Source organism: Phyllobates terribilis, unplaced genomic scaffold (genome assembly GCF_046119375.1).
Source record: "Phyllobates terribilis strain yellow unplaced genomic scaffold, ASM4611937v1 Scaffold_2__4_contigs__length_985480577, whole genome shotgun sequence".
Lineage (NCBI taxonomy): Eukaryota > Metazoa > Chordata > Amphibia > Anura > Dendrobatidae > Phyllobates > Phyllobates terribilis.
Window position 1 is genome coordinate 188,513,368 of NW_027362762.1, and position 13,908 is coordinate 188,527,275.

At 43.6% G+C, this 13,908-nt stretch overlaps 1 protein-coding gene across 1 annotated transcript in view; it reads left to right on the forward strand.

Annotated features, from left to right (window-relative positions):
* Positions 1-13,908, forward strand: part of GLS2 (glutaminase 2) — a 114,884-nt gene that overhangs the window by 76,955 nt on the left and 24,021 nt on the right. Inside the window, exon 12 of the mRNA XM_073663637.1 lies at positions 11,583-11,759. Within this exon, the coding sequence (XP_073519738.1) occupies positions 11,583-11,759 (177 nt within the window). The remainder of the gene's footprint in view (positions 1-11,582; positions 11,760-13,908) is intronic.

The following is a 13,908-nucleotide window of genomic DNA, read 5'->3' on the forward strand; positions in this document are numbered from 1 at the left end:
TCCACCTGCGTGGAGGGGTCAGGCCAAAGGGGGAGACCAGTCCCCGAACTAGTGGAGGCAGGAAACGACCCTCAGCTAGAAACCGGAGGCTCTGACATTTTATGTGGCGCAGCCCCTTGCTCCACCCGCTAGGAAGGCACCACATAGGGTCAGGGAAACTGGCGCCAAGTTTACCAAGAGGAGGCCCGAGGCAGCCGGACAGAAGTGTTGGTAAGAAAGGCCAGACAAAGGACACACAAAGGGGGTCCTGTGAAGCGCTCCAAAGTTATCTGGGAGTTGTCTGAGCCCCTCACCTGATGAGCACAGTACGACGTGGGCAGCCGTTACCTGCAGACGTGGTCTGGATAATAAGAACTGTGAGTAAAGGCCCTGAACTGCATCACTGACTCCGTGTCGTTACTGCTGCTGCCCTGCACCATCACCCCCATCCTCCGCATACACTGCCCTGAGGCTATACTCCTCCCGTGGGGAGTTATGCTACGCTCTGCTGCACCCACAACACCAGCCTTAGCGGTCTGCCCTGTAGCGGCGGTTCACTCTGACCGCAATCCACGGGTGGCGTAGTCGGACATTTAAACATCAAAACCACATAAATAGTTCCGCCACTGGTTTGACCGCCCTGAGCCACGGAACCGGATCGCCGCCACGAAGACTACAACCACCAGCATCCACCAAAAAGGGTCCGGCTCCGGGTGTCCCAAGGCCCAGGGGGTGCGTCAGAACATTTTCATCACCTTTCACAATCACCAATGGGACAAGGCAGGGATGTCCTCTGTCCCCTCTCTTATACATCCTAGTGACGGAGCACCTGCTCTCATCAATTCGCCATAACCCCAATATTAGGTGGATTGAGGTGGGAGGCACCGAGTACAAGTGCTCTCTATTTGCTGATGATGTCCTAGTATATATCACTCAATCACATATATCCATCCCTGCTGTTATGGCTGAAATAGATCACTTTGTTACATGGTAAAATTTTAAAATCAATGCAGCGAAGTCTGAGGCCCTCGATGTCTCCCTCCCTAAATCCATATAGGATTCCATCCAGTCCAACTTTCCCTTTGCCTGGCCCTCACAGGGTATCAAATACTTAGGAATTCCTATTCATAGAGACCTCTCCCATCTATGTTATCTTAATTTTGGGCCCTTTATTGAACAATTCCATACAGACCACGGTTGGCAAGTTAGAACTGTAAGATTCACTACGTGAACCACTGGTGTTTTGTGGAAAAGCACATGTACACCGCGTTCCAAATTATTATGCAAAAAGTGTTTAGGAGTGATAAGGGAAGAATTTGTTTGTTTGTCAGTTAAACTCATTGATGGTGATGTGTGTCAGGGCTCTCTATATCACTGTAAGCAATTGCAGACACCTGTGCTAATTAGTTTGGCAGGTGTGTCCAATGAAAGGCAAGACTACTTAAGAAGGCTCTCTCACATTATTAAGCAGCCTACATTTTCTGCCAAAATGGGAAAGAAAAAGGATGTGTCGGCTGCTGAGAAGCAACAAATTGTGGAGTGTTTAGGTCAAGGCATGACTACAATCAACATTGTGCGATGATCAGGATGAAGTGTCTTGGCAATCAAGAAGTATGTAGCTGATTCACAGTACACACGTGTGCGTGCTGATAAGGGCAAATTGAGGACTCTTTCCTACAGGCAATTACGTCAGGTTGAAAGAGCAGCGGCAAAAAAGCCTTGTCATAGCAGCAGACAAGTTTTTGAAGCTGCTTGTGCCTCCAACGTCCCCCGAACAACAAGATGCAGGGTCCTTCAGAGGTTTGCAGCTGTGCATACGCCATCCTGTCGACCTCCTCTATCCACTTCACACAAGCAGAAACGGCTCCAGTGGGCCAAACATTACATGAAGACTGATTTCAAAACTGTTTTGTTCACGGATGTGTGCCGTGCAGCGCTCGATGGTCCAGATGAATGGAGTGGAGGATGGCTGGTTGATGGACACCCCACGCAAACACGGCTACAGCGCCAACAAGGAGGAGGTGGAGTAATGTTTTGGGCTGGAATCATGGGGAGAGAGATTGTCGGCCCCTTTAGGATCCCTGAAGGCGCTAAAGATGAACTCCATAATGTATGTGGATTTTCTCAAACAGCACTTCCTGCCATGGTTCAAGAAGAAGAACCGTGTATTTCACAGCAAGATCATTTTTCTGCATGATAATGCACCATCTCATGCTGCACATAAAACATCTGCATCTCTGGCTGATATGGGCATAAAAGGGGACAAACTTATGGTGTGACCCCCATGCTCCCCTGACCTCTACCCCATTCAGAACCTTTGGAGCATCATTAAAAGGAGTGTCTATGATGGCGGGAGGCAGTTCACATCTAAGCAACAGCTCTGGGAGGGTATTCTGTCCTCATGCAAAACAATTGAAGCAGAAACCATCCAAAACCTGACAAATTCAATGGACGAGAGAGTTCAGAAGCTCCTTTCGAACAAGGGGTCCTATGTGAAAATGTAACATCACCTAGAATAAAGTTTTGAGTTGAAAACTGTTTGATTTCAGTTTCTAACAACCTGCTAATGCTTATAATTTCAAAAATAACCATTTTTTTGGTCTTTATTAAAATGAAAAGGTTGATCGAAAAGTTTGGGGGATCTAAGAGTGTGGCAACCCAGTAGTCATGATTACTTCGAATTCTGACAATATGAGGGTCATGCTGCAGGTAGTGCAGCAAGAAGGCACTTATGTGTCTTGCGCATCTCGGAGCCCCAAAATTATTTTCCGGGCTAGATGCAGCTAAAAATTATTTTTAATTTTAAATCTGGTGAAGCTTATTATAGATGGCCTAATAGGATCAGTGCTGCACACTGCTACAAAGCCCAAATTATTTTCCAGTCAAGATACAGATAAACATGATTAGTAATTTGAAAGCTTAAAACGGTTGGTAGGGTGATTTTAACCAATCATCAAGCTTTTACTCTCCCCAGGATGACACAGGGGTAGAAAAGTCGTTTCGGATCCATGATTTGTTCATCTTTATGAACGTGAGTCTGTCTACATTATCAGTGGAGAGCCGCGTGCGCTTATCTGTCAGCACACCACCAGCAGCGCTGAACACACGTTCAGACAGAACGCTGGCTGCGGGGCATGACAAGATCTCCAAGGCGTAAGTGGCTAGCTCCGGCCATTTATCCAGATTGGAAGCCCAAAAAGAGCAAGGGTCCAGTGACACAGTCGTGGCTTCAATGTTTACTTGGAGATACTCCTGTACCATCGTCTCTAGGCGTTGACTATGTGTCAGACTTCTTGTCTCCTGTGGCCTTGCAAAGGATGGGCTAAAAAAGTGGTGAAATGATTCCGCAAAATTGATGTTACCAGCAGATACTGTGGTTCTGTTACGGTTTGAGTGCTGAACACTTGACGGTCCCACGGTTGGCAAGTTGGAACTGTGAGATTCACTACGTGCACCACTGGTATTTTGTGGAAAAGCACATGTAAGATTCTGCAACAGTCTCTGCTGATACTCCTGCATGCGTGCATCCCTTTCTATGGCAGGAATAATTTCTGCAAATTTACTTTTGTACCGGGGATCTAACAGTGTGGCAATCCAGTAGTCAGGATTATTTCTAATTCTCACAATTCGAGGGTCATGTTGCAGGTAGTGCAGCAAGAAGGCACTCATGTGTGTTGCGCATCCAGGAGCACCAAGTCCCTGTTGTGTTGGTGGCGAGGTAACAATCATGCTTCCTTCCTCTGTCCTCTCCCCCCAACCTCGCACAACAGAAATGTGATCAAGGTCTCCCTCATCTGATGAGTCTTCCATCAGTTCGTCCTCCACTTCTTCCTGGGCTCCTGCACCTTCCTCACTAGTTTGGCTGCTACCATGTGCCCTGGTAAAATCATCTCCCCCACCCTCACATGCCTGCCGCCTTGGTGCTGCCGACCGTCTGGACCTTGCAGATGTTAGCCCTTCCGCATACAACTCCTCCTCCTCTACTTCCTCCACCTCCTCTTGTGCCACCACCTGACTCCGAATTCTGTTTAACATGTGCTCCAGCATGTAAATCACCGGAATAGTCATGCTGATAATGGCATCGTCAGCACTAAACATCTTCGTCGCCATTTCAAAACTGTGCAGAAGGGTGCATAGGTCCCTGATCTGAGACCACTCCTCCAGCGTGATTTGCCCCACCTCTGAATCTCGTTGGCCCAGGCTATACGTCAGAACGTATTGCACCAGGGCTTGTCGGTGCTGCCACAGTCGCTGCAACATGTGCAGAGTTGAATTCCACCGGGTAGGCACATCGCATTTTAGCCGGTGAAGTGGCAGGCCCAACGACTTCTGTAGAGATGTAAGTCGCTGAGCTGCGGGATGCGAACGGCGGAAGTGAGCACACAGCGACCGTGCCCTCTGCAGAAGGCCATCTAGTCTGGGATAGTGGGCTAAAAATTGCTGGACAACCAGGTTCAACACGTGAGCCATACAAGGCACGTGTGTGACATTGCCCCGGCGAAGGGCCGCACCCAGGTTTGCAGCATTGTCGCACACGGCCTTCCCTGGTTTCAGGTCCAGTGGAGACAACCATTCATGAAATTGGTTCTCCAGAGCTGACCACAACTCAGCTGTGTGACTCACATTTCCCAGACATTTCAATGTAAAAACCGCCTGATGACGTTGAGCCCTACTGCCAGCATAGTAAGGAGGTGTGCAGGATCCCTTCTGCGCAGTTAGAAAGCTTGTGGCATGACCAGACAGGCTTTGGGTGCAGGTGGAAGACCGAGAGGAGGTTGAGGAGGCAGAAGCAGTGGAGGAACTTTGACATAAAGAGGATTGACGCACAACTCGTGGGGACGGCAAGACTTGGACAGCAGCCCCTTGTCCTGCTGTCACCATAGTTACCCAGTGCCCAGTCAGCGACATGTAACGCCCCTGTCCATGCCTACTCGTCCAAGTGTCTGTGGTGAAATGCACCCTGTCACACACAGAGTTTCTCAAAGAAGCGGTGATGTTGTGTGCGACATGCTGGTGGAGCGCAGGCACACCTTTCTTTGAGAAGTAGTGCCGACTGGGCATCTGGTACTGGGGCACTGCGACGGACATAAGGTCTCGAAAATCCTCTGTGTCCACCAGGCGGAAAGGCAGCATTTCTGTAGCCAAGAGCTTGCAGATGGTGAAATTCAACCTCTTAGCTTTCTCATGGCTAGGAGGAAATGGTCTTTTACTTGTCCACATCTGAGGGACCGAGGGCTGGCTATTGTGCTTAGACGGGGTTGTTAAGGGTGTCCCCGGCAAACTGCCGGTCTGTGAGGAAGATGCAGGCGGACATGTTAGGTTGCCTTGATCCAAAGGTGGTGCTATCGATGTCGGACAGCGCTCAAGACCAGCTGGTGTTACCACCTCCAAAGAAAATGATGACCTGCCAATCACGATGGCTGTTGCGGGTAAAGAGGTGGCAGGTCTGCGCCCCAAAACAGGTGTGACTGCTGTCCCCCCAGTCACAGAGGATGAAGAGGCCGCGGATGCACAAGATATGGCAGACGGTGGTTGGCCCGGCCGGCTAGACCGCATTGTAGCACACTGAGCTTCCCACTGCAACTTATGCTTCATGTCCATGTGCCGGTTCATGCATGAAGTACTCAAACTATGTATTTTTTGGCCTCTACTTAGCTTTTGCTGACAAATGTTACAGATAACACGAGTTGGGTCATCTTTATCGATCTGAAAAAATGCCCAGGCTATGCAAGGCTTAGCACCCATGCGACCTGAAGAGCCACCACGACTTGTGGTGAGAGGCAGAGTTGTGTTTGAGGATGCAGTTGTTGACGTGCTTCCAGTACTACGTCTCTGTCCAGGAAGGCGCAACCTGACCTCGTCGTCACTAGCATCTTCCTCCACCTCCTCTGCTGACCTCATTTCTTGGCTGACTGTGGGTTGACAGTAAGTGGGATCTCCGACCTCATCATCATCACCCTGTGCGTTATCACACCCGTCGTCCTCAGAGCCAACCTGTTCCTGCCCTGACAAAAAACTAAAGTTGTCGCTCCAATCAGGTATTTGAGTCTTATCATCGTCTTCCTCATTGTCTCCACCAACAGGAGTTACAGTTTGGGAATGAGGGTCTACATTATGGTCAGAACCTTCTGCGTCTGGTCCTGGATCCGACTCATAAAGATTCTGGGCATCAGTGTAGATCATTTCCTCGTCTGGATTCACAGAAGCGCTGGAGTCGACCTCTGATTCCCAGGCTATAGTATGAGTAAACAGCTCTGCAGACTCAACCATCTGTTCTACCTCATACTCAGACGGGCAGCTGGAGATTTGGGAGCTGTGAGGAAGCAAGTGCGATTGGGGTGACACCTCTGAGGACTGGAGTATTTGTGATGTTGAAGTTGATGTGGAGGAGAGCCCACTTAAAGGAGCACTTGATATCCGTTGAAGCACCTCCTGTTTTTGTGCCTCATCTGGAATTTGTAGCGATTGGCGTGGCCGTAAGAAAGGGATCTTATCACATTGTCCGCTAAAAGAAGTAGACATTTTAGTTTGGCTGGAAGATGGTCTTTCTTCTGCACCTACCCCACGGACACAACCTTTTTTCCCCTTCCCAACACGCCTATTCCCCTTTCCACCAGCAGCAGGCCTTTTTCCACTCATTTTGGTGGTTAACTAATTCACAACTCTGGAGTTGTTTGCACAAAAAAACAATGGATGGTAACCGAGCAGAGCTGAGTGGCCAAACTGTGGTATTAGGCCAAAACTATTGGCTGGGTTAGATACAGAAAAAAATTATTTTTAATTTGCAACCTGATGGAGGTCAGTATAGATGGACTAATAGACCAAGTCCCACACACTGCTAGAAGCCCAAATATTTTTTCAGAGCTAGATGCAGAAAAAAATTATTTTTAATTTGCAACCTGATGGAGGTCAGTATAGATGGACTAATAGACCAAGTCCCACACACCGCTAGAAGCCCAAATATTTTTTCAGAGCTAGATGCAGAAAAAAATTATATTCAATTTGCAACCTGCTGGACGTCAGTATAGAAGGACTAATAGAACAAGTCCCACACACTGCTAGAAGCCCAAATATTTTTTCAGAGCTAGATGCAGAAAAAAATTATTTTTAATTTGCAACCTGATGGAGGTCAGTATAGATGGACTAATAGAACAAGTCCCACACGCTGCTAGAAGCCCAAATATTTTTTCAGAGATAAATGAAGAAAAAAATTATTTTTAATTTGCAACCTGATGGAGGTCAGTATAGATGGACTAATAGACCAAGTCCCACACACTGCTAGAAGCCCAAATATTTTTTCAGAGCTAGATGCAGAAAAAAATTATTTTTAATTTGCAACCTGATGGAGGTCAGTATAGATGGACTAATAGAACAAGTCCCACATGCTGCTAGAAGCCCAAATATTTTTTCAGAGATAAATGAAGAAAAAAATTATTTTTAATTTGCAACCTGATGGAGGTCAGTATAGATGGACTAATAGACCAAGTCCCACACACTGCTAGAAGCCCAAATATTTTTTCAGAGCTAGATGCAGAAAAAATTATTTTTAATTTGCAACCTGATGGAGGTCAGTATAGATGGACTAATAGACCAAGTCCCACACACCGCTAGAAGCCCAAATATTTTTTCAGAGCTAGATGCAGAAAAAAATTATATTCAATTTGCAACCTGCTGGAGGTCAGTATAGAAGGACTAATAGAACAAGTCCCACACACTGCTAGAAGCCCAAATATTTTTTCAGAGCTAAATGAAGAAAAAAATTATTTTTAATTTGCAACCTGATGGAGGTCAGTATAGATGGACTAATAGACCAAGTCCCACACACTGCTAGAAGCCCAAATATTTTTTCAGAGCTAGATGCAGAAAAAAATTATATTCAGTTTGCAACCTGATGGAGGTCAGTATAGATGGACTAATAGAATGATGCTATGCCCAAAAGATTTTACTTCACTAAGTGCAGTAAAAAAATTGGTATTCTATACACAGGTGGTATATCTTGCAACACAGATAGGCTACTCCACTGACTAACACACTCTGCAATAGGCCAAAAAGGTTTAGCTTTGCTAGATTCAGCCAAATGCTGTGAAAAAAACTTGCACAGCACTGGCACAGACCTGCCTGGCAAAAACTGATAGGAACTGATGTAACCTAGTCCTGAAAAGGACTCCAATTACAATTAGTCTTTACTCCCACAATCTATCTATTTAAGAGCACAGACCTGCCTGATAAAAGTCGTAGGAAATGCTGTAACCTAGTCCTTAAAAGGACTGCAATCACAACTATTCCCTACTCCCAAGCTATCTGTATATTTGTGCGAAAATTGGCTTGAAATTAACAAGGTATAGCGCACACAGCAACAGCGGTGCCGTCTAACACGCAGCTGCAGCAGTGAGAAAATGGTGGCGACGGGGAAAATGGCTTGGTCTTATAGGGCAAGGACATGTGACATACACTGCCAATCACACATGCCCTTGCTTGTGTGAAAAAAAGCACTTCGCTCCGTGTGTGCGCTGCTGATAGGCTGACAGATTGCACCTCCCCACTGCAAATGTGGGAAAGAGAAAAAAAAATGGAGATCTTCATTGTTCCTGCAGAGATCCCTCCCCCCGCCCCGCTGTACACTCAAACTGCGTATTAACATTAATTTTCATCATTACTGAGAAAAAATCCAGTTATGATTTTGGTGCACGAACAGTTATCGAACATAACCTCGAACAGCCGAATTTTTCTCAAATTGTTCGTGTTCGCCGACCGGCTCGAACACCGCCCAAAACAGCTCGAATTTGAGATTGGCGAACAGTTCGAGTAGAACAACGCTCATCTCTAATGGATATATCCGTCATGCTGACCACCTGGTACTGCTTCTGTACCAATGTGATCAAATACAGGAGCTTGGCTGATATAAACTGCAGCTGGGCTCTTGCTCTCACTGCTAGGATTGGTGTTCTGTCACATCAACATCCCTGCAGTGCGATCACAGGGAGCCAATAGGTTTCTATGGCAAATGGATTCCTAACAATGGCCTCCTGGTTTGCCAAAAATGCAACCACAGAGGTGAAGTTTAATAGTCTTATTATTAGAGGTGTAATTGGCTGCCAGTCAGTCAAACATTGACAGGCTATAAAATGCATTGCCCTACAAATGTAGTGCAGTGTATTACCAATGTGATCATAGAATCGCATGTTCAAGTCTCTTTGGGGGACGAATACATATTGTGAAAAAAAATGTTTAATAAAAAAATACAAATAAAAATAATGAAAAAACTGTTTAATCTAGAAAAAAATAAATGACCTTTAAACATCATACATATTTGTTATAGCCGCATCCGTAACAATGCGTCCTATAACACTATATCATTATTTAACCTGCACACATGCTGAACACCACAAGAAAAAAAATTAGAAAAATGCCACGATTGCTGTTTTTGTTCTTCCTGGCTCACAAAAAAATAATTAAGTAAAACACGATCAAAAACGTATACATATACCGAAAAAAAACCTCATACACATCTGTAAATCAAAAAATTAAAAATTTTTGGCTCTCAGAATATAATGCAAAACAATTATATTTTTAACTGATTTTCTTGTGCAAAAGTAACAAAACATAAAAAAGTGATATAACTTGGATATCAATGTAATTGTATCAACCCATAATATAATTTGATACCATTACTTATCCCGTAAGGGACAGTATTTAATCCAGGATTACTTTTTCTTTTGTACATTCCACCTCCTAAAGTATAATAAAAAGTGATCACAGCCTTCATTGGCGCACTGCAGATGCCGAGGGTGACAGCAGTGGCGTAGGACACACCAAGCCGCGAGAGCCCGCGCAGTGTCAGGGAGGAATTGCACATTGTCCGGGAGACAGAGATCTGCAAAGAGCAAGCGGTGACGCTGTTCTTTCAAATCACGTTACACACGCCTAGAGGAGCATGATTGGTGGGATGACTAGTCTGGGGAAAATAATACCCCCGTGACTAGCCACCCACTAATTAGCATATCATCATTGCAGTTCTAAAATGGTTTTTTTTGGATATGCGGTATTCAAAAAGACAATAAAAAAGGCTTGTTAGGAAAGGTATAAATATATCAATAAATACATGTGGTTGCTTGGAGGCCTGGGAAATCTGTCAGGTTCCCTTTAAAAGCTGAAAAAAACACAGATTTGATTTTTTTTATTTCTCACCGCAAACAATTAATAAAGTTAGGTAATAATTTACATGTACCCCCAAAATGGTGTCATTGTTATACAGCTACGTTGCTCCTCGAACACCACAATGAAAAAAAAAAAGCTGTGTCCTAAAGGCTCAAAATGGGTGAGTCATTAAGGGGTTAAATGAGTTTTCCACAACTTTTTATATTGATAATGTATCCTTAGAATGTGTCATCAATATAAGATCAATTATATTGCAGAGAATTGGATCTGATCTGCAGCATCCACTAAATGGATCTGCGGTATTCCAATTTGTACACTGTTCACATCCGGCTGCCACACAGTTGATCGGTAGGGGTGCCAGGTGTTGGACCCCCACTAATCTTATATTGATGAACTATACTTAGGAGAGGTAATCAATATAAAAGTCGTGGACAGTCTTGTTATGTATTTTTTGTCTTTTTAGTTCTAGTTCTTCGTATGTATTCCCTGACTTTGTCTGTATTCCCTGACTTTGTCTGTATTCCTTGACTTTGTCTGTATTCCCTGATTTTGTCTGTATTCCCTGACTTTTGTCTGTATTCCCTGACTTTGTCTGTATTCCCTGACTTTGTCTGTATTCCCTGACTTTGTATGTATTCCCTGACTTTATCTGTATTCCCTTTCTTTGTATGTATTCCCTGACTTTGTCTGTATTCCCTGACTTTGTCTGTATTCCCTGACTTTGTCTGTATTCCCTGACTTTGTCTGTATTCCCTGACTTTGTCTGTATTCCCTTTCTTTGTATGTATTCCCTGACTTTGTCTGTATTCCCTGACTTTGTCTGTATTCCCTGACTTTGTATGTATTCCCTGACTTTGTCGGTATTCCTTGACTTTGTCTGTATTCCCTTTCTTTGTCTGTATTCCCTGACTTTGTCTGTATTCCCTGACTTTGTCTGTATTCCCTGACTTTGTTTGTATTCCCTGACTTTGTCTGTATTCCCTGACTTTGTCTGTATTCCCTGACTTTGTATGTATTCACTGACTTTGTCTGTATTCCCTGACTTTGTATGTATTCCCTGACTTTGTCGGTATTCCTTGACTTTGTCTGTATTCCCTTTCTTTGTATGTATTCCCTGACTTTGTCGGTATTCCTTGACTTTGTCTGTATTCCCTTTCTTTGTCTGTATTCCCTGACTTTGTCTGTATTCCCTGACTTTGTCTGTATTCCCTGACTTTGTCTGTATTCCCTGACTTTGTCTGTATTCCCTGACTTTGTCTGTATTCCCTGACTTTGTATGTATTCCCTGACTTTGTCTGTATTCCCTGACTTTGTCTGTATTCCCTGACTTTGTTTGTATTCCCTGACTTTGTAGGTATTCCCTGACTTTGTATGTATTCCCTGACTTTTACAGTATATTCTCTAAACAAGATATCTCATGAATAATATATTTCTTCTCTTTCTAGTTGTGCTCCATTGAGGTGAACTGTCATTCGGGAAGTGTGATTGCTGCCACTCTAGCTAATGGTGGCATCTGTCCCATCACAGGAGAGCGGGTTCTGAGTGCAGAAGCTGTGAGAAATACTCTGAGTCTAATGCATTCGTGTGGGATGTATGACTTCTCTGGACAATTTGCCTTTCACGTGAGTCCAATGATATAATATTTAAACACGTTTTAAGAGATTGTTTGTTTTTTTGTACATATTTAAACACTTTCTAGTAACAACGCAAGATAAGTTATCAGAAATCTGAGTACAAGAGCTTGACAATAGCAAGTGAGATGTTTGACAGAGGAAGGCCACTCCCTCTGTCAGCCCATCAACACTATTGCAATGCAATTTCAGGATGCCTATCAATCAGTTGCTATGGAAATTAGAGACTTAACCAGGCTTCCAAGTGTGCCATATAATACAGCATATCAGATACAACTGGAGGTGAGGTCTAATAGGCGACGTATCAGTCTAAGGGGTCATGCAGACGTCCGTGGATCTCGGTCCAATCACTGACCAAAATGCACGGACTGGTCGTGGGTCTCCCGATCCAAGCTCAGTCAGACCGAAATAAAAGCTTTACTTGTAAAAACAAAACAAACCAACTTCTGCAGAAAGGATACATTTGGTATCAAGGTATTAGTAATGACTTGTACTATAAAATTATATTATTATTTATCCAGACAGTGAAAGACAATAAAAATAATATGAAAACCTATGCTAGAATACAAAGAGCATCCCTCACTTCAGATGACCTTCTCTGTCCTGAGTCACTCAAAATACCCATTGATTGGAACAGATGCTTTATTTCCCCTGTGGTGGGTTGTAAGGGAAATAATGACTTATTGCCAGGTTTCTCTACAGATTACAGCTGAGAGTAACACTTTAAGCTTATTGTCCAGGGACCTTTCTAACAAGTAGGGATTGTCCAAAGCGCAAAACCCCTTAATGGTGAAACATAGGAGACTGTTCTGTAGCTATAGAAAGGGAAAAATCTGTGTTTTTTACTTATTAATTGTATTTTCGTCATTGTTAATAGTACTTTTCAAGAATGTCACTAGACACTTAAAATATGAAATTGTCTACATAGTGCTTAGAGCTAGCAGTAAAATAAAAAATACACCAACCAAAAACCGAAGAATGAGCAAAGAATACTAGGTAACCTTCAGTATAAACTGCACTGCAATAAAAAGGAAAGCCACTTTCTCAACAAGTTATAATAAGGAAATAAAACAATATAAAAGAATTAGGTTTCCATTTTAATAAGCAAATAGTCTCTTAAATCACTTCAAGTCTTATGTAGTGCTGCCTCCATCTTGTGGACAGATGTTGTAATTACAATAAAATATTCAAGTATTGTACAAGAAAAAATAAATTGTGCTATTGCATTTGCAAAAATGGCTTTACATGTCGTTTTTTATATTTTAATGATAAAAAAAAAGTCTGAACAATAAATATTAAAAAGCAATAGCTATTTAATACATTTACAGTAAGCCTCAGAACAGAGCAATTCAATAGAACCAATCTCTTGTGTCCTCATGTCAGTGCATTATATGTCAATGTACATATTAAGGAGCTGACTCATCATTAAACAATGTTCTTTTTTTTATGTTTTTCTCTTTTTCTTCAGTCACCCCCCCACACACACACACACACCTTATTATCTGTAGTATGTTTTTCTACTTTTCTTTTGTATGTCATCAATGTGGGTGTGGAAATGGTTAGCCAATCCAAGATGTTTTTTTTCATAACTTGTGACCTTTTTACAACGTCAAATTTATTTTTTGCATGAATCTACTCTACCCCTGAGGTGTGTTTTGCACACTTGTGTTATGAATATCACACATGGGTAACAGGAATAATGAAGACCTATTACATAGAGAAGCCGCACCCACACCCTACTGGTCCCTGTACAAACTAGATAATCCCAAGCCCCACAACTAAAAATACCACCTTGGACCTGATTCCTTAAAAGGCCTGTGTGGGGTTTCTCATGCCTCATGAGGAACCAGAGGGGAGGCCACTACACTCTACTAACAAGGGTAGAGGAAAGTGTGCAGGTGGACACTAGGACCCAAGGTGAGAAAACGTAAAGTACCTTCATAAAGGGGAGACAGGGAAAAGTAAGGAGATGTCACGCAAGGTGTGTGAAAGACTAAGTGCAACACAAAGGGAAGGGGGGAAGGGAGCCCAGACTCTAGGGAAATCACCCTGTCTCCATTAACGTCCCTATATTGGTTCCTCACCAATTGCCACACGCGAACCTAAACCCTGTATTTCCTTAGCGCTTGGCACTGGATAG